We start from the raw sequence: 25,247 nt of genomic DNA, 5'->3' as shown, positions 1-25,247 counted from the left end.
GTATTATTAGAAAATGACCATAAATCCAACGTCTTGTTAAAATTTTAAGGCCTTTCTTTTGGAACGGTTTGATGGAAACATGTTTTAATCTCTGAAAATAAAATATAAATGACTGCGTTTGATCTTCAGGACTTATGTTCATTAGCTTCCTCTTCCTCATCGCTGTGTTCAGCACAAGTTCTGTTGCCTTTTGGGGATTTTTTTTTCTTTTTCTTATACTTCAGTAGAAATGCCTTGACAACATTGTGCTGCTTATTCCATCCTGAGAGACTGCAAACTAAACAGCAGAAAGACTGTATATACGCTTGTTTAGTGCTATGCAAATCATCTTTGCCAGAGGTAAAATTAACATTTTTAATTAAAATATTAGCACCAAACAAACATGGAAAAACACACTAATGATTAAATCATATTCATAGATTCTCATAGTGGATAAAAGAAGGTATTTGTGGTAACATTAGTGCCAAAAATGTGTTGGAAATATACAAATTGATTTAGCAGTGTAATTCCTTCACAAGCTGCAAAATGCTTTTGTGCATCCATTTAGTTACATTTTAGTTTATGTTCAGAGCTTTTAATAGGTTTTGAGCATTTGTGCAAATGTCAAGTATAATCTGTGATTTCATATTTACAAATAGAAATAAATGTCAATGTGCATTTATTTCATCTGATAGTTGTAACTGGATGAGGGCTCAACAAAAAAACGTCAGATGGTTTTAACGTTACTATACCGCCCTCTTGAGGATGTCGGAGGAAACTACAGATACGACACAAAGCTTTTACTTTTTATTATGCTGTGCTGCTTTATTGCTTTTGCTTCAATAATAGTTATCAACATTCTTCACATTGCAAAAAAATAATATTGCTGCTTTAGCATACTAGGTCCAGTTATCTTCATTTATCAAGTGAAAGAATTTAGTCCTCTGGTCCACAAAGGCCCAGCAGAACCTTCTGGTAGTCTCCCTTGGTGTGTTCCTGCACAGGAAGCACAAAAGAGCAGCGTTAAATCAAACAGCTTGTATTGAAACAAATGACACCATGATCTCACCATGATGGTTTTTTGAAGAGACTGGCCATGGCGGGTTTTGTATTCCGAGCAGATCTTCTTCAGGTCCACTTCACAGCGTGACACAATGATCCTGGTCACCACCTTTTCCTTGGCTCCTTTACTCTGACAACAAACATTGAGAACGCATCAGCATATATCCGGCTCGAAATCAGGGCACACTTGGAACAAAAAAAAATACTATAATGAGAGCAAATTAGGAACCGTCCTGTAGGTGGTGCTGTTGCCAAACAAAAACAACTGGTTATGTTGAGTGTTTGAAGAACGTGTGTACCAAATCTACCTTCATAGCTTCGTGCAGTTTGTTGGCAAAAAACAGCTGCTTATTTTCAAAGCTTTGCACTGAAAAAAAAAAAATGCAAATAAATAAATAAATCACCAAACAAGTAATCATGAGAGTTTTGTATTAGATAAAAGTCTCAAGTACCTAGAACCAAGAAGGACCTCTGGAGGTCTCCTTTGACTTCCTTCATGATGCTTTCCTGCATATGGTAGGGGCTGTAACTCTTGTACCTCTGAAACACTGCAGAGGAAACATACGTGCCATTAGCTGCTTGATGTTGACAAAACAAAAACACGCATTGTGGCATCCGCCCAACCTCTTTGCAGGTGGGGGACGCTCCTCTCCGTCATGATGGAGATCCAGGTGGCCACGTCCGTTCCTTTGACCTTCACGCCGGCGTCATACAGTTTCTGCATTGGGGATTTTAATAGAAGTGTGTTGCAAAAATCACAACTTTTACATGTTAAGATTTCATCAGGTCAACTCACTCTGGCATCGTCGTCAATCTTCTCATAGTCCACCACAGAAGACGGCTCGTCTCTCTTGGTCTGCGCGGGTTGAAGGTTGGCATGATTCCATGTCCAAATTATGACGGCAAAGTGTTAGAGCGCACCTGAACCAGAGCCAGCAGCAGCTTTGCAAAGTTCCCAGAAGTGTCACCTGCTACGTCTTTATCCAGGTCCTTCTTGAATACTGCGGAAAGGCTTCCATTTTAGATGGAAATGATGGCGACTATGTTTATATATTCAGTTGCAGAATTTAGCATACAACAAGGCTCAATTTCTTTTATTTTAGTTAGTATAGTTCATTCTGCCTTTTAAATTTTTTTTTCAATACAATTAGTTTTTTTTTTGGGGCATTCTTACTCACACTCCTTGTAGACTTTCTTGATCTCCTGCAGCTCAGAATTGCTGCGGGAACACAGAATCTCGATGAGAGTTTCCTCATCAGTGCCGAGGCCCTGAAACACAAATCCACTAAAAGTCACAAGACATACAATATGTAAAAGACTGCATTCTGCTCTTTTGCCACAAGAGGGCAGTGTCGCTCTGGAAATGAGCCTGCTTGCAGGTTGGATGAAAAAACGTGATATTGTGACCTGTTGTGTACCTTAATGGATCCTCTGATCTCTGAGGCATCATACTGGGACGTGCTCTTCATCAGACCAAGGATGACTGATTCCACTGAGCCCGAGAGCGCCCCCTTCAGAGCGGAGATCATGTCCTAAAGGAAAACAGTGTCACTTTAGTGAGGATAAACGATTCAGAAGATTTTCTGCAAATCAACAAACAAATAGCAACAGTTAACATTCTTTACCTTCTTTGCTCTCTTTTCATAGGCAAATGCAATTTCCCTCCTCTGAGCGTACGTCCGCTTTGTTAGGACGTCAATGATTGTTTGTTCGTCCACACCTGAAGGCCAGAAAAGACGCTTTGTTAGTTACAATGTTCTTATGTTGGTTTTTTTTTTGTTTACTTGAGCAGTCAAAAAAAATGCAAATACAGCACCTTTAAAACTTTTTCAGGAACAAATGACAAACAAATAACAAAATGGAGGACTTGTTCGCCATTACCAGGAGCTTCCAGTATTTTGCACAGCGCTCTGGCAGCTCTGAGGTCACAGAACTGGACCGCTTCCCAAAAAGTTTTTTTTTTTTTTTTTAAAGCCAGGATGCTGACTCACAGACAGTTTGTACAGAGAAACTTCATCTGCATTTATTCAACAGGAATGTCCACAATGTATCTTGCCTTTAGTTTTGATAGCTGTCTCTATCCTTGCAGCATCTTTTTCAGGGTCAGAATCCAACGCAGGTATCACAGTGGGGTATTTTGGTTCATGGGACTGTGAGATGCAACAAAAAAAAACGAAAAAAAAAACACGTTAGTCGATTTAATAAAAGATATCGTCATATAAACATTTTTTTTTGACTTGACCTCAGCCTCAAGGGACAGTTGCCCGAGGAATTCAGCCACCATCGCCATTTTGACTGCCGACCTGCAAAAATGAACACATCATGTGATCATGAATCAATGTAATCCCATCACCGAGACCACCTTTTTTGTTTATTCTACTGATGTAATCCCATTGTCCATAATGGACCAATAAAAGACACATATGTGCTGGCACTGGTGTATTTGCTGTCATGGGTTCCCGGTCAATGCAATTAGAAGCGACTTGCTATTCATGCAGTGAACGGACACGCCCTGAACTGCAGTATGAAATCACACAGCAGTCCCACATGTGGAGCCAATGTGAGGTGGGCTCAACTGTTCCTAAACACGGGAAACAGCATATTGGCATAAACAAATCAGGATAGGCCATGAATCAGCAATTTTCTTTCTCTCAATAAGATCCTAAAACATGACGAGTAACTTTTCAACAGCGGTGTGTCAAGTCACAATAGTGAAACTTACCTAACTTATAGAAGTTGGCACAAGACGAAGGAGTCCGGCCGATGTGTCGGACTAAAGGGTGTGGAGCTGGAACGCCAGTGCGGCTAACATGGAGAGGACTTCCCCTTTCACCTCCTCCTCCTCCTCCTCCTCCTCCTCCTCTTTCCACCCACTTGTGACTCCACCCAGTTGGACAGGCAGCTACTGCAAAGTTGATCCTGAAGCTACTCAGCTCTGATAAATAATCTCAGATCTAATCAGGTGACCCCCACGTCCATTTGAAGATTTGAAACTTTATTGGGCTTCCATTTTAGAAAAATACAACTGAGAAAATATACAATCATGGCTGCTTTAGAAAACATCGAAACTACTCTGAGTATATAACGTGCTGCGAGATCTTAAAACGGATGCTGGATGACTTTTTGAATGGAGTTGTGATTTGCTGAGTGGTAGTTTTTTTTCTTTTTTTTCTTCTTCTTCTTCTTCCCTCCTGGCTTGTCCACCGTCCCTGCCGCATTTCCATCGATCGAAGCCTGCCGCAAGCACAGTAACAACAGGACAAATGCTTTTAGGATTCAAACTGCATCATCAGATCTTCAAACAAGATGATAATTGATGATTTTTGTGTCGACTTTGAGTCGGTGGTGAAATGAATGACAATGAATCGACTACAGTAGAATCGAGTAGTTGACACTGGAATGCTTTCTTTTGTCCTGCTTGTTGGTTCTGCACTTGCAGGAATGCAGCATTGGCTCTGGTTCAGCCAGTCTTAAAAATGCTTGGTGGAGAGCATTGAGAGCACGTGCGGTTCATTTATTTTTTTTACCTGTGGCACAGTTTGCGGCGGGGGGAAGGTGCAGGGGACTCGTCCGTGCTTTTTGTGAAAGGGCAGCATCACGGCGGGATCCACGGGTATCCACGGCACGGGGCCATTTTCGGGAGGCCGGGGTAGTTCGCCGTGGACTCGGTGCAAGTCGTAGGCGGTTCGACACACTTTCCCGTCGGTGACTTTTAGGAAAGTCACAAAAGGCTCCCCTGGTTTGTGGGTGATCAAGTATTGCCCTTCTTCCATTCTACAAACACACATTGCATCACAGAAGGCGTGTCGATGGATTCAGCTTGATTTCATTCGCTGAGTGGAATGTGGGACAAATAGAATGTGGTTTGTCTATTGTGTGTTTGGGAGTTGCGCAATTGCAATAAACCAGCGTCGTAGTTCTAAGCCTGAAGGTGTCGGGACCTGACTGAACTTTATCATTTTCAAACAGAACGTACTGTATGGACAACCTGCAGACGAGCCCAACCCTCAATGATAACGTTCACAATAAACAGTGAAACAGTTTACAATTCACCCAAGGGTTAAAAAAAAAAGAAAAAGTCTCAAATATCACCAAAAATATAAGATTTCAAACCATCATAAGCTCAAAGGACAGTTTATATTGTGTTTTGCTTTTTGTTTCGCTATCAGTACTGATAGGAGAGAGAAAACGTGTGAGGGCACTTGGGAAAGTTTCTCAAACTACTTAGTCCAATTCATTAAAAATGAATTACATCCACAAATGTATTTTTACCAAACGGTCAATATCATAGCACTAAAAGCATTATGGAAATGATCAGAGAGCTTGCCAACAAACGGCTCACTTTTAATGTCCGCTTAATGTCTCTATCAAGTGAGAAGTGGTTTGATTTCTGTCAATGCCACAGCGAACCTCGACGGACAATTTTAGCGGTCGATAACGTTGGTGGATCAGACGGCCTGCTAGCTAGCGCTAACAACAATTGTCTTTTTTTTTTTTCCCAAGTAGGTTGAATTAATTGATATCAAAAGAATAAATGAAGTTCAAAGTATGAACAATCTCAAGTGTTTGTTGTCTTTCCAACGTCATGAGCTGTTAGCAACTTACGTTGTCAGCTTTTTCAAAAGGTGGTGCAGAATGTTGAGTGACTTCACCGGGCTGTGAACAAAAAGAACATGTCATTGCGTTGACGTGGACAAAGTGTACACGACGGTCACTCAACTCTGTGATAGTGACAAAAATTAGACCGTTATGATTTGACATTTTGAGATTGATCATGAAATGGTCACGAGGGCCGTTAGAATCATCACGGAGAGGCGACAACTCACTTGAACCCGTAGGAGCTGTTTTGTCGCCACGCGTCTGGCAGCCTTCTGAGCAGGGCAACTTTCGAAGTGTATGGATTGATGTGAGCTATGCGGAAAAGAAAGGGTTAGCGAGGAAGCTAATGAACGCACACAACATGAGCTTTCCTCCATCAACGCCGGCGTTTCTTACATTTGAAAACAAATCCTCCCTTCAGACATAAATGAAATAAAAGCCACAAATCGAAAATGACCACATGATGAGCCATCAAACACAAAGAGGGAAGTCTTGTATCAGCTGGGCCAACTTACGTAACATCTTTTATTTTTGTTTCATTTTAGCTTGAACGCACTGACGTGGTTAGTGGGAGACTGAAAAAAAATATGAAGTGGTTTTTTAAAAATATATGTTATCAGAGAAGGTTTTCCACAGCTTCACCCATATTTTTACAACAGATAATCATGTCCTTGAAGAACCAGTCAAGTCAACTTTGGACTACCCGTTGGAAGATTTTAGAGCAAACCATACGATGAGTAAATACACCAAAGACAGACGAGTTTCCCCTTAGCTCGAGGTTGCTTTTAGGCTGTGGATGTTGTTATGGCAACGGCGTAAACTCGAATCCAACTGCAGGGGGAGGAGGTGAGTCATCTAAAGACTATTCAAATGGTTTATGTGGGAGGGTCCGCTTGCCTAAGTCAATGCGGGGGGAAAATAAAATGTCTCACAAGTGGAACTTTCAAAGCAATGAAAGAAGCTTATGACTATTCTTACCTACGAAGGACACTGTACTGGAGTGCAGTGCCGTTTCCGTCCACAGCTGGCAAGCTTCGCTGCTGGTCAGACGCTCGACCCCGTGACACAGCTGGTACTCCAGTTTGGGCAAAACATGCACGGGCGCAAACTGGTTTGAAGCAAAATAAAGCTCAAAAGACTTTATAATATTGTTTATACCTATTTTGATATCCATACCTGGCTGGAGTTTTTAACCACTTTTCGAGCTAGGGAGACCGAGCTACGCACTACGATGAGAACGTCTTGGAGACTGAAGAGCTCGTACATCAGGTTGCCGCTCTCCGGTGACGTGTAGTCTCGTTCGTTTTCGGCGCCAGCCTGCAGCTCCTGAGACAATATTTCTGTACGGGGTGGAGGAAAATATAGGTCAGGTATCAATAATAAGCTTCAAATCTATTATACTAGGTCACAAAGTGTGTATGAGTTCCAGTGGGTAATGTTACAGAGACACAATAGTTTTTTTTTGTTTTTAAATTCACTATTAAGTACAATATAGTTGAATGTAATCTTTTTGACTTGTTTGACCTCTGACATTTATTTAGGTACAATTTAACTTCCGTCAATGAATCATTCTTTGACTGTTTTATTTTTCTATTTCTAAGCAGTGTTAATGTTTAAACTGTGTTCAAATGTTGCAGCATAGTTAACAGGGAGCAGGCAGGCTAGGGGAAGCTAGCTTGTTGCTAACTGCTAACAGGTTTTTAAAACACCTTGACACTAACTTTTCTTCTCTGGGGAGCTCATGTGGATAACTGGAGGAACAGCTGAGGTTTCTCCACTGTGCGGCCGGTTCTTCTCCAAGTAAGAGGTGACACATGGTTTCACGAGCGATAGCGGGAGGGTGTGGCGTGGGGGCTCCACGCATGGGGTGGGTGAAACGGTTTCCTGGGACAAGGTGTTGGTTTGGTTTGCGACGTCACTGGCCGTGCTGAACGTGGCCGTCTGCATGCGCAAGATCTCCCCCAGCTGGTCGGCCGGGGCTTTGGCTCTTTTGGACGCTTGCCTCCGCGTCGTCGGCCCTTTAGGAGAGGTGACCGAGTCGGAGGCGAGGTCGGCGGGAAACGTGGAGGGCGCCGCGGCTTTAGCTGGTGACGTTGAGTCGTCAATGATCAGTCTGTCATCCTCGAGGTCACTTTCCTTTTCAGATTCGCACGCTGGCTTTGCGGCGTTTGCCTCATTAGCCTCTCTGACAAGCGTCGGAATGGTCTGCTCCGTTGCCAGGTGATGCTTGAGATCTTCCGCGGAGCTGCACATCTCTTCTCCGAGAGGATTAGCGAGCCGTTTCGCCTTGCTCGGAGGAGGCGAACTCGCACTTTGACCTCGTTTCGGTTGCTCTTTTTGTGTTTTCTTTATTCTCGTGACTGGCGCCTCTCCAAAAGTCTCCAGGTCAGTGACATCCACACCAAAGTCGAGGTCATCACCGGCAAGGGACATCACATTTCTTTGAGGGCCCTCCTGGTTTGGAAACAATTGAGGAGTTGTTATTGATAAGAAAAAAACAACAACAAAAAAAACAATAAGAAAAGTTAGTCGTGTGAGCGGATGATACCAGCGAAGGAAGTTCGGTCATTAAGTGGGACATGTTTCTTGTTCCGTTCTTTATAATCGAGAGCTTCAAACTCTCCTCGTGGTAGATGAGACTCTTTTGTCTCACGGTTATTTCATTGTCTATTAGGGCTGATTCTATGTAAACAGTCTTCTTCTGACTCACACCTGTGCGACAAAGGATTTTTATGACAGATTGTAATCATGAGTTATGGCGCTATAATCTTATCTGTACAACTTAAGACTTTTAAAATGATACAATTGTTAACTCTAACCAAATGTTTGCAATTCCTGAAGAAATTGCATCAAGGCTAAAATGCTGAGGAAAAAAAACTGAAACTTTTTCAAAAAAAATATAACTTTCAAGCCCTAATATCCTGATTGTAATGCTGCACCTTTGCCATGGTTGACTTTAATGGTAACCGGAAGTTCCCATCTCTGAGCAAAGTCAGGGCCGTGGTTGTCCAAAAGCGTGACCAGGGCCTCCCGGGTGAGACACACATGCGGCTCGTAGCGTGCACACAACTTCTCGGCATTATCGTCAGTGCTGATTGCCTGCAGAGCAACACAAAAGCAGCATGAGAAGAATCTTGGGCACCCCATGGTGGCTTTTGTGAAAACTGCCGTAGTCAAGATGAAGTTCGCAAAAGACCCGCCGGTCATAAATCTCCACTTTGGCACTCACAAAAAGAATCTTTGCGGCTTACTTTATAGGAGTAATTAAAAAAAAAAAAAAGTGAAACAATTGCTTACAGCGTGTATGTCCTTAGCTTTTTTGGCTGGAGGATTTTCTGATGAAACACTCTGATAATCCGTTGCAAGCTGCGCATCAGCAGCCATTATTACGTGGCCTGTGATATCCATACTGCCCTGGGGAGATTAAAAAAAAAAAGTGTCCAAATACAGAAAGAAAGAAAATGAACCAACATGAAAAGAACACTTTTGCAATTCAACTTATTCAAGTTGAAGTTAAAAGCACAGCAGAGCAACCACATGCTACACAATGGTTTCAAAAATGTCTGGAACAGCCTGAGTGAGAATATATCACCATGACAACAAGCTTCTTTTCAAAGGTGAGACACAGTCCCGGGTTGAACGTTCCGCCCGTCAAACTGGTCATCTCGCGTATCTGATAAAGCTGAGGCAATGTTTGGATATGCTCCAAACGTGCCCTCAAATAATCCTGAGGATTAAAAAGAAAAAGTTTGAAATTTACAGTCATAAGAAAAATGCCATGCCGTGACGGAAGTACCTCTGCATATTGTAGAGCTCCTTGTGATATGAAATTGTAGTCGTCTGCACAAACTTTGGCCACATCTTGCAAGTACCTCTGAAATTGCATCACTTCTTGGTCTACTCGGGCTTTCAGGTGCTGAAATATTAGCACAAAAATAAGCAACAAGGAAATGCAGAGAGAAAATTTCTATTGAAGGAGAAAACCATCACCTGGGGAGGATCTCTGGATTTCCTAAGCAAAATGTCAACATAGGCCTTCTGCTCTTTGCTGGACAGGCTGGATACACACGGGAAGGGCATTCTAGGTTGAGGGAAAACCTCACCTCCCGCTTTTTTCATCCGCACATTTGCTTTTGTTTGTTTTTTTAATCCTCCAGGAGACTCCAAAGAATCCTCCATGAAAGAAGTGTCAGTGTCCATTGCATCCCAGGAGGAATCATCTTGATTGCTGCTGTTTTTAAACTGTGCAACCTTTTTGGTAGTAGATGTTTGTCCAGACTGAGCATCAAACTGTCTCTCTGTGCTGGCATTCTCTCCAGAACTTGTATCATTGAAAAACAGAAGTCACACGAATCAGCTTTTTTTCCCCCCTCCAAGAACTCATGTACTGAGAAGCATTGAGAAGAGAGACAAAAATCTGTCGTTGCGTATATTGACTGGCGTACCTTTGTAGCGAACTCCACAATTCTCTAATACTGGGTGCAAGGGAATATTGATCATAAGCATCTTTGGTGAAGAAGGGAGCATCGGATACAGGAGGGTCCTCCCTTAAAGCAATGTGCATTTGATATACATTGACATTTTATACATTTGTATTATGTTCATGCAGAATCCCGACCAGACTGAATGATTGTAACACTACATTACTTCATTAGTGCGGAATATAACTTGAATGTTTACTCACCACACCGGCTCCATGACTGTCACCGGGAGACAGTACGTAGTAGGGGCATTTGAGCTAGCTAGCCACTAGCCAGTTAGCAAACACGCCGGGTGGTTTTCTTCTTCTGAGGAAACAATAGCGATTTTTATAGCTCTTTGTGTAGTGCTGCCCTCTTGCGGCTCCTAATCGAATGGTCAGTTGATATGCAACGAGTACCATTCGCCACCAGGACCAGTGTTAAAAATACAGTAGCGTAGTGGGCTTGAGTGTTCATAAAAAAAATAAAACATGGTGGGTTTTATTCCTAAAATGTATTTCCAATATCATTGCCAGTTTGTGTAATATTATTTAGTTAAAAAAAACACTGCAGTTCAAAATATAAAAATACTGTGGTTAATGATGCGAATAAAGTGTGTATTAGTGTAAACATTAAGGTTTGATAAAATGTTATGTAGATATTTCAAAATGTGCATGCATTAAACGTGTAATAAAAAAATCCTAACATTCCACACAATTGACTATTCTACTAAATGACTACACAAATTATTTTGACTTTCTTTTTTCAAAATCTTTTTTTAATAATGAAACAAATAGCTGAATGTGACTCAATTGTAAGACAATTGAATGATTAAGTTATCAAACATGAACCAACAAGACAAGAAATCAGCCAAGAAAGAAAAGCCCATTACAAGCGGTAAATTTTATTATGGGATAACAGCACATAAAGCACATCTAAAACCGATGTGTCCAATGCACTTTTAATAAAGGTAATATTAAAGGTACAGTTTCTAAGTACAATATAACAACATTCATATTAGAATGAAAAGTATTTAAAAGACAACATTAAATTTCTTATTTTTCTTTACAGCCGTATTTACAAAATGAATCAAAATACTTATTTTCATATTTAAGAATCATCAGACAAGAAGGAGCAAAACTACGTTTGTGAGTTGACTACCTGCTAAAGAGAGTTCAAAAGAGCTGGATTCAAAAGGTACATGAGCATCTGGCCCCTAATTTAACATCAGTAGCAAACATGTGACTTGAAAATTGGTGACAACCACACGCTGATCTGAGCTTTCTCTCAATTTGCATCGCTCTTACTTGGAAAAAGAAAGACTCCACCTCTGCTTCAACTTTCTTAGAACACGACCAACACGGACAACGACATGAAAAGAATTCCGATGTACAGAAAAGTGGTAAAAAAAGAAAAAAAAGGTGGACTGACATTTTTTTTTTCCAGGTAACCTGTGTAAAATGAGCATTCAATTGCCACTCAAACAAAATGAGAGGAATGAGTCCGTACATTGAAATCTTTTAACACTGCATGAAAATGTTTCACATGTTAAAAAAAACCAAAAAAAACTTTGTGAAAGTGAGTACTGAACAAAACGGTTCAGAATACGGATCTTAAAAGGACAATTAAAATCACGTATGCGCTTTTGCTACACCGAGAGGCACTCAGTGTGATACACTGTGTTTTATTGCCAGCATAATTATATTTGCTACAATGACGAGGAAACGTCTTCCTTCCGTGTACACCTTTTCCTTCCGAATGGGCAACGGAACAAAATCAAACTGCCTGATCCCAGCGCCATTTCCCTGCATTGTGTAAGGGTCAACGCAGACAACCAGCCAGTTACAGTAAATACTTGACAAACTACAGGCTCAAACTGTTCTTGTTGCTGAATTTAAAACTTACAATCGGACAAAGAGAAACAAAACACTGCTGCATCAGTTTGAACATCATTTTTTTTCCCCCCACAAAGCATCCATTAATTAGCTTGTTACTTAGCCGATACTAGCTAAAGGAAATAAGTGCCTTATTAGGGACAGTCTAATATGCTGAATTCAAGATAAAAACTTTAAACGTCAATTCATTGTTGTTGACATAATACGACAGAAAATTGGAGTGAAAAGATTTTGGCTGGCAAACACGCTTGAGTGTACTCGTAAATACGTCCAAACGTACTGCTAGCATTTAGCATAAGTATGTTCGGACGTATTTGCGACAAACGTAGCATTTATCCCATAATGCCACCAAGTTAAAAAAAACAACAACTATTTTTAGCATTCTCATTACAGAGGAAATCTCAATATTGCTTAACATTAAAAAAAAAAAAAATCCTCATTAGGTGACATTAAGATGTTGGGATTTAATGTTCAGAAAATCATAAATGTCTGTCATCATGTGCTTTTCTCAATCAATGTAGTCAGACAATCATTTTTTTTTTTTTTTTACGTGAAACACTTTAGACTGTCCCCCTTATAACCCCAAGACCAGCACACTGATACAGGTACTGGCTGGGTAACTTTTATCACTTTCATTATCATTAATTGAGTCCTAATATCAAGATTAATACTGTATGCAGTGAAATGAATCAACTAATAGGGTGGCCAGGCTTAGTAATTAATCATTTGTTCACAAACGTACCTAGCACCACACAAAAGAAATCAGCACACCCTAAGACTAATACTAAATGAAAGAAGCAAACTAGAATTATCCATACAATATGGTGTAGCTGATTAGCACATAAATATTCTCATCGGGTAGGCCTTAGTAGCATTTTTTTTTTTCCTCTTACCTATACAGACAGAAGCTACCTTTATACACGTGATCAATATTATTAAATATGGTGAGTGAACAGCAGAGGATGAGAGCGAGCAATCAGTGAGAGAATCAACTTTACAGGCCATGTCAAGTTCTTGGTTCTCCACCTGGTTAAAATTCCAGATGTGCAAATGAAACCAAATTAAAAATAAAATACAACCCAAACATGATAAATAAGAGGTGTATTTACATGCAGATGCTCAAAAGACTAATATGCACAGAAAAGGAAAGAAAAATCCAAAATTATACACAAAGACATATATTATTGCTTGACATTCAATTATGGCTAAAAGTTGCTTTTCATTTTTTTTCTTTTAAACTATATTCCTACTTTGAAACCTTATCAGCTGTGCTTTGGAAAATGACACCTTTTTTTTTTGTTTGTTAAAAACATGACGGCCAACCTTGAAGCGTGACATAACATTTTCACAATTTGTCGGCAGGAACGCTCACTTTGTCAGTCAGTGTTGTGCTTGATAGGGAATATTTGAAAAGTCATTATAGGGCTATAAACAATGCAAGTTCTTCCAGCCAAAATTGAATCAAAATTAAAAAAATATATAAATAGAATTGTCAATAAGCGTCTTCCAACAGGCTTGGAGAATCCAGTTGCATTGTTGAAGACGTTATGTCACACTTTGAAACTGCTACCTACTGAGGATGGATCGAGCTCAGCGTTTCCAAAAGAGAGGAAAAAATGATTTATATATCAAGACCTTTTCATTCACATCACCCTGTTCCTTTGTAATTATTAAAGCCTTGTCTGGGTTTATTTTTTCTTCATTTATTTAATCACACTGACAACAAAACACACAAACGTACGCACAAACTATTGCTTTTTTTTTTTTTACAAAGAGACAACAGAGCAGAGACAGGAGGACCCGTTAAACTATACACTGATTGAATAGCACACTTAGCACACATCAATCCCTCGCTTCATAAAGTGTGAATGTACAGAAAGACGCCACTGTACATCTTTATAGTTGTTGGGAGACTCGTGCGTCTGGTCGCCGCAAGCCACGGCGGATTTATTACTTGGAAACGTTTTGGAGTCATGTCAGTCAAACCCGTAATTACACAACAAGGCCATATTGCTTGTTTTTTGTTTTTTTTTACTGTAGGATACATTACAAAACACTTAAATTTTTTCATGTTGAGTAAGATTCCTGCAGTTTAAGGAAACAGAATAAATATCAGGCTCTTCATGTGTGTGTGTGTGTGTGTGTGTGTGTGTGTGTGTGTGTGTGTGTGTGTGTCTGTGTGTGTGTGTGTGAGGGTCTATAACCGTCTCCTCCCTGAGCGGACACACCTCATCCTCTCGGCCGGGCCTCTCCTTCCTGGATTGTCTAGCATTTTTTTTCCAGACTGGAAAGTTTGTTCTGCTGGGAGACTGAGGTTTTACTCGTGGTACAGGGCTTGTGCATCACAACAGAGATTATTACTTAGGTACAGCATAAATATTATAACCCAAACAGATTAAGTATTGCATAAGAATATTTGGTTTTGCTAACAAAGAGGGACCCTGATGACACCTTCATCTATAACAGATCTTGTTGTTTATGAGTACTGATAAAATTGTGATTTATTTATTTTTTTTTTTTGGAGATGGTTTGGTGAAATTTCATTTTTTTTCAACTATGTGCGGTGGAGCATCCCTGAACACAAACTCGGGCTAATTGAAATATACAAATAAAGTGTCTTTCAAACTAATTCACTGTACATTTTATTTGAGCCGAAACTATAATAGCAAAACATTTATTATAATAAATCTGATCATGGTATTGTAAATTGTGATAGTGGGTGGAGGGGAGAATCACAATTATTATTATTATTATTTTTTTGTTCAGCCCTAACACAATAATACAACAATCAAACTGAAACAAAAAAAAAAAGACGCGCAAAAACAAACTCTTCCCTGAGGGGTGACAGCACAAGGCGGTAGTTTACACCTTGTGCACATTGCACGGCAAAGGAATGATGGTGTGCAAGCAGCAAATCAAAAGTGGATTTAATGTCGTGGTTGGTGACGGGATATCTTTTTATTTTTTTTCACTGACTTTTTCGATTTTTTTTTTTCTTTCAATGTCGCCTTTAAAAATAAAGTTCTTCCTCCAAGTTGCTACTGAATTTGCTGGAATGTTTTAAGAGTCCATTTTACATAACAGACCAGAAAGCAGAGTACTGTTTGGCACATTCAGGTTTTGTGTGTGTGTGTGTTTGTTCTATCACTTTACGACCACACTGACAAGAAAGACACACTCAACAAAAACAGAAGCACAACAACAAAGCATTCTGAAAATAGCACTTGTCCTAGCGTTTTATGCTTCTCTTCCCTAATTGTACAAACAAGCGCTAGTCTAATTATTGCAGGAATATAGTTAAGTGCTATCTGACATCCCTCCCTTCCTTTCGTTCTGGAGTTCATTCACCAAAAAAAAAAAAAAAAAGTGTTACAAAAATAGAAGCTTTACGACCAGACAAGGCTTTGAATATTCACGTTCCCTTCATTTTTTTTTTTTTTTCTGCGTTGTTGGCTTGAAAAGGCAGATAAAGCCACTCCAGAAACAGAAATAAAATCTATTTCAGTGTCAGGAGGCAGTTTTGTTACTTGCTGTACCTCCGCCTTCCGTTAGATGGGGCAATTGGATTGCGGTGAGGGATCACCCGGTTTGGACAAAAGTGTGATGGGGCATTGTGATTTCCTGGGAATGTAGGAGAAGTGATCATTGGAAATTGTAAAAACTCGGCGAGTTTGAGTCAAATAAAATGTTGTGCTTTGATATTCCCATTCATTAAATTGGAATTTGCTTTAAAACACTAAATTAATAACTGCAATGTATAATAGTTTTTTTTTGCTCAGTTTTGATTGACCCCCAACAGAGACAAATTCATTATTCTGCTTCTAATCTGCAGTGGCATTGAACACTTAAAGGTGTGCCTCATATTTTGGTGACGTTATTTCCCTAAATGAGAAGCAAATTATTAGCAAGAGGTCACACAGTATGAATACAACCAGCAAGAATCAACCAAAACTCGCATCTCATTGTGCAGGCGCTAAAGTCGTAGCTTCCCACAACAAATAAATGGGTTAAGGTCAGACTATCTCTCATCCGCCTTCTCAAGACCAACAAAGCCGCAACGCCACACATGACCATCTCCAGCTCTCGGGACGAGCCTCCGCGGCTGTGGTTTCAACTTGTATTTCTTCTTGTGCACATGCAACACATCACTAGGTAAATATACAAGTCTTAAATTAAACAAAGGTGTAAAGAAAAGTGCCTTATCAATTGAACAATTAAGAATCGTCTAACTACGAATATCATACATGTTATTTAAAATAGATTCTATAAACATTACTTTTTTTCTGTATAGTAAGTACTTATGACCATATACCCTGTAGTACATTATAAAACAGGTGGAATGGAGCCTTTTCAATGTGTCGGTGCCCCGTGCTTCTCTGGGGCACCCGTCCAGAGAAGGATTAATAGCAGATGGCCTTACATGATTTCACTATGCAACAATGGTGGATGGAGGTTGTTTTTTTTGTTTTTTTTTGACAACTAAAAATCATCTCAGTAGAATTACCAGAATTCTATTTTTTTCCCCCCCTCTCTCAGATCTTCAAACGATTGTCCACAGAGAGGTGCCGATTGCATCAACGTGTCGACAGACCCCCCCCCCCCTTTCCTCCGAGTTGCTGCGAGTTTGCGTCCAAAAGATACGACTGAATACGAGAAAAGAAAACAAACTCCACCCCCCCCCCCAAAAAAAAAAGCAGAACGTGACCAAATTGTGCGCATTTCACTTTTAAACGTATGGGACAATTATTGCAGGTTTCAGTGCCTAATAAAAAAAACTTTACATCAGAATGAACGATTTACACAATTTCAAGTCGGACGATATCGTTCAACTAAATCCCGGCGAATGAACTCGTGATTGACATCCATCATTTTAAAATGCGCAAAAAATGGTCAAGTTCAAGCGGGGGGGGGGGGGGAAATGGTTTGTCTTCATGTTGGCCCTCCCCTCCCTAAAGTCTTCTAAAGAAGTAAAACCTTGAGAAGCAACTCCACCAGCCTTACTCTTGGATGAAAAAGAAGATGTTGAGCAGCGTGCCATCTTGTCCACTCCGGTTTGTGCGGGGCACCGATATAAAGTGTCTCAGATTCCTCCTCCACATTCCCCCTTGGGTGCGCGAGCTGGCACCTGGCAGGGCCGCTACCCGTCAACGGGCATGGACTGCTCAAAGTCTGATCCAAACAGCTCCTTATATAAAGGGGGGAAGTGGGCACGCACAATGTCTGGGTATATTGCTTTGAAAGCCGTGAGCTTCTCTGTATGCCTACTGCACAGCGCCCGCAGTGTCGACACTTTGCATATCAACTGTGGGGAGAGACAGAGAAGAGACAAGCTGTTTAGATTCACAGCAAGACCGGGAGGACACGGAGCAAACCGTGCCTGAATGTATTTCTCCAATTCACCGTGTTTTGACTCCCGCACGGGGACAAACTTGACGTGTAAATATTGAGACAAGCGCTCAGGCGTGAGGAAGTCTGACATTACGATTGATAAGGCAACGCTTGGGTTTCAATACAAATCTAGTTTGTGTGCCATCATGAAAATGTCCCCTGAGAAGTGTTGGGATGAAACCTTATCGGGTAACTTTAATGGGGTTCCAAATTGGGCATGTGGGCCCCGCTATCGTGAGGAGACACAAGAATAACTACAGACTGGTGATTCCTGATTGTCAAATTTGACTGAATTACTCTGAAAGCTATTGTCAAGTAAATTTAATTTAGTAATTTAGTAATGCTGTTGATTATCGACAAGTAATTGATCATCAAATTCATCGACAACTATTTTAATCACTGAGTAATTGTTTAGAGCCATTTTTTTTTATCTCAGAATGATCCAAATATTTTAGCGTCAGCCTCAGATTAGTCGATTAATCGACGATTGATAATCAAATTAATCGACATCTATTTTAATCATTGAGTAATGGTTTAGAGCCATTTTTTCTTATCTCGGAACGGTCCAAATCTTTTAGTGTCAGGCTCAGATTAGTCGATTAATCGTGAGAATAATCGATTCTAAAGATAATCGATAGCGGCAGCCCTAGAGGATTCGCCAGGGTTATACACATTTTGGAGTGTACGTGTCACTACCTTTGTAAGAATTCCATCCTCTCTGTGGTTCTTCTGCAGGACATGCTGGAGAGCCAACTGGATCTTCTGCTGGAGTTTCTCCACCTTCACCTTTTCCTGGAGCCAGGATCGGTCTGCAAATTCAAAAGATCACACCAATAGTCAGCAATCTCCGTGCGATAACAGAAAAAAATCAATCCAGGGTGTTAATTTTAGCTGTAGACACTTAAAGAAACAGAGTGGTGGGTACATTTGTTCCTTGTCACTGCAAATTCAGGGCTCTCCTTTTTGCACTGTGACTGACACCTACCAGCAGACATCAACACAAAGGCGGAGAACAGGGCGATCTCATCCTCAGACAGGTGCATCGAACACAAGTTTTTCCCAAACTCAAAGACGGAGCTGATCAAGTCGTCACAGCCTGCCACAGCAAAGGACATAGTGAGAAAGCTAAGGATGAGGGAGACCAAAGAACAACACTCACTCTTGATCTTTATTGGGAGAGAGGCACACAGGGAAGGGGAGAGGAAGGGGAAGAGGAGGAAAACATAAAGAATAACAGAGCTGCACGATGACAGCGCATGGGAGCGTCTTCAGCAGAACAGGCACTGCGCATTTACCCAGTTTTGGCACTTGGGTGGTGTTACGCAAGGCAAAATTGGGTCACCGACGAGGCGTTTCGTTAAATCGATTATCTGGCATAGGGGGGGGCGAATGCCAACCCGACTCGGGTGGCCTATCACTCCTCTCGGTCTTCCCCAAAAAGTGACCGATCGGATCGTCGTAACAGCAGCGGCGTGATGGTTTAAAAATGTCCCGTCCTTGAATCGTATCACACTCGATTGTATCGAGTTAGGTATCGAATCACCAGATGTGGATTAGTTATTAATTAGTTTGATGCTGCTGACATGACATATAATATATAACAAATTCGATTAGATAAGTTTTTAGTTAAAAATGGCAAGTGCATCCAACTGAATTGTTCTACTTGAAAATATAACGAGATACGTATTGAATCGTTTTTTTTTTTTTTTTATTGGAGAGATGTTTTTGAAGGAAATGGCACATTTACAGTCCTGGCTAGTTCATGATATAAAATAATACGACAACAAAGAACTCATTGAATCGCAACTTCCTGAACTACTATATCGAATCAAATTGGAATCCTACTTAAGTGAATCGAATCGTGTGGGAAAATCCTTGGCGCGAGGCTCAGCCATGTCATGACAGCAAAACAAAAATGCTATTTGAGCAATCTGAAATTCTTCATGTCAGCCTATGGTTGATGGTTTTGATAGCTTTTGCTTAAAACTGCGCTCTGTCTGCCTCTATTTATTCCACAGTTACAGGAGTCAGATGCAACCCTGCTTCGCTATCATCTCGCTCCTGGCATAAATAAACGCCGCAGAGACAGGCGATGCCAGGTAAAGCAGGGATGAACGCCCAGTGTTTGCTTCAAGGCCTTCAGTATTGTGTGGAGCAGATTAGGAGATTCTAATTTTGGCTGCTACATCAAGGGAAAAGGAGTGAGACACACACACACACAGCCACACAAGGTAACACAAAAAGCACACTGGGGAGGTAAGCGTCCACTTACCTAATGACTTGAACACATCTGGCCCGGCGTACTTTCCGTCAAAATACACCGTGTTGTTTTGCGAGTCAAAGGCACGACACATTCTGACAAACACAACTTCCAAAGAGCCTGTGGAGACAGACGGCAACAACATGCTGAATTGTTCCTCCTCGCTTCAGCCCCGCTCGGAACAGTAAGACATCAGTCAGCGAGGCGAAACACGTGCTTGTGCCGCCACTTTACAATAGGAGCAACATATACGCTATGAAATGAAAAAGCCAGCTGTCAGTTTGAGGGGGGGGGGGGGTAAAAAGCACCTTCACATTATATGATAATATCAGACATAAGGCTAGTCATCCATAATGACAAGTTAGATAACGATAGCGCTTCATTTAGTAGAGATAGCGCTTATTCATTCAACCTTTATTGAACAAGATAGCGGGGGAATTATTCTGTCTACCCTGTAATTTGTAGCCGGATCGGGAAAAAGTAATAGCTAGCAGTAGTCGTGCTACTGTGTGACTTGTTTTATTATTAATACTGACATTAAAGGATGCAAAAAGCTCCTGGTTGCAACTATAGGCACACCACTCATTTAATGGTAAACTGTACAATAGGAAGTATACGCAAAATTCTGCCTTAAATAAATAAAATAAATGAAAATAAAATGAAAGTAAATAAAATTAAATTAATTGAAATAAATACAATCAAAATATTTTCTGTCGAGTACTGACAGAACTGGATTAAGTAGTATATCATAAAATTCAGATTTTGAGGGTCCTCAATATGACCGATGGTTCTGATCCAAATAACAATTGTTTGATCGAATGCATTTGTTTCCAGAATGCTTTGTTGGTTATCAGGTGAGCAAAAAAATAACCTTCTGGAGCTATGAACCAAAAGAGCATCTTATTACATTTTGAATGTAGTGTTATGACTTGACATACAGAGTATGTGTGAGCGTCAGCATTTCGACACAAAAATGCTGGCAGCAAAGTAATAGCAGCAACATCTTGAAAAGGAGGTTGTAGGTTTAAAAAAAAAAAAAAAAAAGTGTTCTCTGACGTTGTTAACATTTATCTTGTGATGCATGCACGGGAAAGTCTTTGTGCAGTCAGGTCAGCTACGCCCTTGTGACAATATCAGTATTATGCATGTGTGTGTGTGGTGTGTGTGGTGTGTGGTGTGTGTGTGTGTGTGTTGACAGGCTGTCATACCTGCTTTGAGCAGCACTATCTGATCGTTCTGACACAGCTCCATGAAGCCATCGATGCGCTTGGCGAACTCCACCACATACTGAATGGCCTCTGTTATTTTGATAGCGCACAGCTGCCACATGACTTCCCGCGGCTGAAAAGACAACGGGATGGAAATGAGTGAGCCGCTTCGATCGGAGGGGGGGGGGGAGGGGTGTGCGGTCAAGCTACCTTGCTCTGGTAGCTCTCCACCTCCTCCTGGAGGAAGGCTTGCCAGGTCATCTGCTGAAGCTCTTCTCTCAGGTACTGACATGTCTCCATGTGTGATTTGGAGATATTCTGGGCCAAATGCTCTGAAAAGTTAAGTTGGATAAGTTCAGTGAGGAAGGAGAGCTGCCACAAGAAAAGATGATTTATTTGCAGCAAGGATGCAGATAGGCGGAGTCTTCCATCCTGTTTTTTTTTTTCTTAGTGGAAAAAAAAAAAAAACGCTTGTTGACATTTCCTTTTACTGCCTCCAGGAAAGCTCATAGCTTACGATTGAGGCAGAGCCAATCTAGTTATGACACAAATGCATGGAGGAGGGGGGGGAGTGTTATTCACTCAAACAAAGGTCACATTTGCTCTGAGACAAGTAGTGAGCAGAAGAATTTAAATGGTTTTGAAAACACATCTGTTAAAAGGACTTCCTTGGCACATGGGAGCCTAAAAAAATGATTTCCCCAGACGCCTGCCCTGCTGGATCCTGATTGGCCCTAATTAATGGAAACTAATTACAAAAAAAAAAGAGGCTCTTAATGAGTGTTGGAGATGAGTCTCCAACCTTCTGCTATTTTAAGCAACCTTTGTGTCGTTTGCCCCACGGTTGCGTTGCCCACCCCCCTTCCATCATCTCTCGACTGTCTCTCCTCTCGTCGGCCCCCCTCCCGCATCCTCTCAGACGTGTCTCACCTAGTTCTGCCATGGACACGGTAGGGGAGGTTTCTCCGTTGGTGAAGGAGCAGTAAGGGAAGAAGCCAGATCCGGGGGCAAAGTCGCAGATGGGCTCGGGCTTGATCCCGTTGATGTCCAGGCCGGACTGGTCCGGGGAGGGCTGGATGTCCAGGTAGAAGCTGCTGATAGCCGAGTCCGGTTTGGTGCCGTCGGGGGTGTGGCCGTCCATGTAGCCGCCGAGGTCGTCGTGGAGCTCCGTCAGGCCGTTGGCCGAGAGGCCGTAGCTAGGTGTGAGAGGCTCCGCCTCCCCCGGCTGCTGTTGGTGGTCCCGCTGTTGCTGCTGGAGCCGATGCTTCTGGACCTCGGCGTAGAGGCTGTCTCGCTGCTTCTTGGACATGCGTCCAAACTTCACCGCTGTAAGACATCGCGGCTCATTGTTAGGTGACTCATCACCGATGATGAAATGTGTTCATTAAGACGTGTTTACGTAAGAAAGCCACAACTTCTCTGTAGGAGGTGCTTCACGTCTACGTGACTATTACGCAATCATCCGTCCAATCATCCACATGATGCATTTTTTGTGGTGTGGCTAAAATGGGCCCCGGTGACGCATTTGGGCCATGGCGCGAGTCCCCCCCCCCTGCCCCAACATACAGGAAATTAAGCGGCTTCATTTATATCAGTGGCTATCCAGCGCAACATGCAGTTGGCTAGCTAGCCTGTAGCGTGGCTGCTTTAGAGCGCCTTGTTGTCAGTTGTGAGTGTGCGCACACCACGGAGAGAAGGCGGAAGAGCTGTTTTTTTTATTTTATTTTATCAGATGTGACAGCCAGCGTGCATGCTAGCTTAGTGCCACCCCTAGGGGGGCACGGTACAATGCCAGGGGGAGCGCCTGTGACTCCAGGGAACATGTTAATTAGGATACAATGTTATGCAGAGATGTACTTATTCAAATTCTATAGACAAATGATACTATTTATAGTCACTGAGGAGAGTTGGGAAAACATTTTTCTGAGGGCGGCATAACAGAAAGGAATTGAGAAGCAATGTGCTATCCTATGTAGCATCCATTTCTCCAGGTCAAAGGGTACACACAATTGCAAAATACAACCGCAATTTAAAAAAAAAAATCATCTGTATTGTTTCAATTAAAAAATTAAGATTATAGATTTTTTGATACATTTTATGTGACTACATTGTTTCGAAGCATTATGTCAGTCTAGGATTTATTTTAGCTAGCCCCAGGCATTAAGTAATATTACAGACACTTCGATTTATGTCTGTATCTTGTTCAAGAAACCGATTTTTTTTCTTGTTGTTCTAATGTGTCTCTTTTTCTCTCTTATCCAGTAAAGATTCACGACACTGACGTGCAAGAAATGCCTGAGAGAACAAATCACATTATGTCACACTCTTGGCTGAACTCTTCTTCCTTTGAAGAAAAAATAAATCTTGTGTCTGCAGATAAAATCACTTTTAAGAAAGATGAGCACAGCAGTGAGAAAGAGACTTTTTTTTTTTTTGGTTCCTGCTCCGGGGTATTGGAACTATGTCAGCTGGTCATTGTGTGTATGTGTGGCAAGACATAGAGGGCAGATGGGCTTGCATGTGTTGAGCGAAGCCAAGAGTCACCTTCATCTGTCCTGATTGTGTGTGTGTGTTTCAGCAAAGGCACTCCAAAGTGCTCATGTACTCTAGGTTTATAGCATTCATGAATATGTATACATGTGCAAGTCTAGCGTGTATTAAAATGAGGCTTACCCTTGTCTGCGTACACGGTGGATGACAACAAAACATCCCGATTACAAACGGCATTAGAGTTTTGCTTTGAGCTAGTCGCAGCTGGCTTGACTTTTTACTTATACTCGCGACATTTAAAGAGATAGCTGTACTTTTTACATAGCATATGGAAAAACATCGCGGTAAAGTCAACTGAGTTTGGTTGACTTGCATTTTGTGGACTTAATTGCTTAAAAAAAAAAAACAACATCAACAACTTGTTTGTTGTTGTTGGCTCCAAGAATGACTTGTGGCCAATGCGGTATGTCTTATGATAGCTTTAAATAACCATAAGCTTTGCGAATTTAAATTAGCTAAGCATTTTTTTTGTTTGTTAGTTCCCAACATTACCAAAGCCTTTGACATCATAAAAGCGAGGAAACATTTTGAGTGATTTTATTTTCCTCCCAATGTCATGACATTTTGATCTGATTTTATCGAGTCCTTCCCGTACTCACCATCTCGTGACATGCCCACCGCCAGGCACTTCTGAAGCCGGCAGTGCTGGCAGCGGTTGCGGCTGGTGCGGTCGATCAGGCAGTTCTTCTGACGGGGGCAGGAGTAGGCCGCATTGCTCTGCTGACTCCTCCTGAAGAAGCCCTGCGTATGAGAAGAGCGTCAAATTACATCTAGAATTTCTTTTGGATATAAGGGAAGAAAAACCAAGTCAATTTATGTCACTTTTTGTCTAAATATGTGTTGTGGTTTACACCAAAAGTAATCCTTAGTTGATCTTAGTTCAGTTTAGATTAGCTACACTATGTTTTGGTGCTAAAACAGTCATTTAACTTGGAACAACTTTAAAAAGAAATAAATTATTGATTTAAGATGGAAGATTCTACACGAGCCAGTTGTATAATCGGAGTCATTTAACTTGGAGCAACTTTAAAAAATGAATTATTGATTTAAGATAGGGGGGACTCTACAAGAGCCAATAGTTCTATAAACTGAAAATATGGGAAAGTTAATTTTCACGACAACAAAACTGAATGTCCAACTTAAAATTGCCTTGAAACTTTTGAGTTTCTTCAACTTTTTTAGAGTGTCTCTATCACCCAAAAGTGTCACTAAATACTTTCACACAAATTCACGCACGAAAATAATAATAACACTGGTTGCACTGTACTGGTACTGGTATTTTCCCGGCTGTGTAATTTCTGGCATCCGGATGAGCGCGCGTGTCCAAGCACGAGGGCGGCATGTTTGGCCCGATGCGATAACACGTTATCTCCCTTCATTGGGATTATTATCTGGCATGTTGGGCCGCGTAAGCATTGCACACCGACTGGATTCCTCATCCTTTGACTTAATGAATTGATTCCAGCACATCATTAACATGCCCCCGCTCTACCGCTCCATACACATATGTCTTAATTAGTCGCTCATTGGCTGTTTAATTACAAGAAAACAGCTGACAGCTGCCAACTTGCTTTATAATGGAAGCCATTATAGGAAGAGGCTATTACTGCCGGCGACACGTAGCACTCGGTAATAACGCTATGATTTATGATCCAAACTTTTCCACTCGTACATATCATTAAAGGTCTCTCTGCCTGGACTAATTAGCAATCATTAAAGAGATATTTCAGCAGTTTATTCTTTACGGTTATGTTCTACGCGGTGGCTGAGGGAGAGGAGAGGAGACGCTGACGAGAAAGCTTCACGTAGACAATTACGTGAGGACGCAAACTGCAAAAGGTGCAGG

General features: G+C 41.3%; 3 protein-coding genes across 5 annotated transcripts in view; all 3 read right to left on the bottom strand.

Moving 5' to 3' along the window:
• Window positions 1-777: 777 nt before the first annotated feature.
• On the bottom strand, window positions 778-3,867 carry anxa2a (annexin A2a). The gene is made up of 13 exons (XM_085914565.1): window positions 3,764-3,867; window positions 3,284-3,344; window positions 3,098-3,191; window positions 2,667-2,761; window positions 2,460-2,573; window positions 2,220-2,310; window positions 1,963-2,042; window positions 1,838-1,897; window positions 1,666-1,759; window positions 1,494-1,589; window positions 1,350-1,408; window positions 1,049-1,171; window positions 778-975 (listed from the first exon to the last, which is right to left on the bottom strand). The coding sequence occupies exons 2-13, from the start codon at window positions 3,329-3,331 to the stop codon at window positions 916-918; spliced, it is 1,014 nt and encodes a 337-aa protein (XP_085770691.1). The 5' UTR covers window positions 3,332-3,344; window positions 3,764-3,867; the 3' UTR covers window positions 778-915.
• Window positions 3,868-4,026: 159 nt separating this feature from the next.
• ice2 (interactor of little elongator complex ELL subunit 2) lies at window positions 4,027-10,453 on the bottom strand. Its single transcript, XM_085914564.1, has 15 exons — window positions 10,325-10,453; window positions 10,086-10,187; window positions 9,631-9,961; window positions 9,437-9,556; window positions 9,233-9,367; window positions 8,938-9,054; window positions 8,580-8,739; window positions 8,189-8,352; window positions 7,362-8,094; window positions 6,817-6,980; window positions 6,619-6,748; window positions 5,868-5,952; window positions 5,647-5,697; window positions 4,569-4,815; window positions 4,027-4,275 (listed from the first exon to the last, which is right to left on the bottom strand). Exons 1-15 carry the CDS (start codon window positions 10,336-10,338, stop codon window positions 4,141-4,143), a joined length of 2,688 nt encoding a protein of 895 aa, XP_085770690.1. The 5' UTR covers window positions 10,339-10,453; the 3' UTR covers window positions 4,027-4,140.
• Window positions 10,454-16,606: 6,153 nt separating this feature from the next.
• The window catches only part of roraa (RAR-related orphan receptor A, paralog a), a 140,736-nt gene continuing 132,095 nt past the window's right edge, over window positions 16,607-25,247 (bottom strand). For all 3 annotated transcript variants that reach the window (XM_085914213.1, XM_085914214.1, XM_085914215.1), the window contains 8 exons: window positions 24,001-24,142; window positions 21,782-22,177; window positions 21,062-21,183; window positions 20,852-20,984; window positions 19,656-19,763; window positions 18,369-18,479; window positions 18,080-18,192; window positions 16,607-17,297 (listed from right to left, as the gene is read on the bottom strand). In XM_085914213.1, coding sequence (XP_085770339.1) covers window positions 17,133-17,297; window positions 18,080-18,192; window positions 18,369-18,479; window positions 19,656-19,763; window positions 20,852-20,984; window positions 21,062-21,183; window positions 21,782-22,177; window positions 24,001-24,142 — 1,290 coding nt within the window. In that variant the 3' untranslated portion in view covers window positions 16,607-17,132. The remainder of the gene's footprint in view (window positions 17,298-18,079; window positions 18,193-18,368; window positions 18,480-19,655; window positions 19,764-20,851; window positions 20,985-21,061; window positions 21,184-21,781; window positions 22,178-24,000; window positions 24,143-25,247) is intronic.

This window comes from Syngnathus leptorhynchus, chromosome 6 (genome assembly GCF_054491065.1).
Source record: "Syngnathus leptorhynchus isolate UIUO chromosome 6, UIUO_Slep, whole genome shotgun sequence".
NCBI classification, from domain to species: Eukaryota; Metazoa; Chordata; class Actinopteri; order Syngnathiformes; family Syngnathidae; genus Syngnathus; species Syngnathus leptorhynchus.
Note: the sequence above shows the minus strand (reverse complement) of the source record. Positions and strands in the feature narration are given on the sequence as shown.

What these genes read in the sequence shown, in the direction of transcription:
- ice2 (XM_085914564.1), bottom strand. An exon ending in GAGCTCTACAATATGCAGAG is followed by an intron (nt 9,368 to 9,436) that starts GTACTTCCGTCA and finishes TTTAATCCTCAG; the next exon opens with GATTATTTGAGGGCACGTTT. An exon ending in AACAGCTCCTACGGGTTCAA is followed by an intron (nt 5,698 to 5,867) that starts GTGAGTTGTCGC and finishes TTTTGTTCACAG; the next exon opens with CCCGGTGAAGTCACTCAACA.
- anxa2a (XM_085914565.1), bottom strand. Translation starts at nt 3,331, where the DNA reads ATGGCGATGGTGGCTGAATTCCTCGGGCAACTGTCCCTTGAGGCTGAG. An exon ending in ATGAAAAGAGAGCAAAGAAG is followed by an intron (nt 2,574 to 2,666) that starts GTAAAGAATGTT and finishes GTTTTCCTTTAG; the next exon opens with GACATGATCTCCGCTCTGAA. An exon ending in CGTCCCCCACCTGCAAAGAG is followed by an intron (nt 1,590 to 1,665) that starts GTTGGGCGGATG and finishes TTTCCTCTGCAG; the next exon opens with TGTTTCAGAGGTACAAGAGT.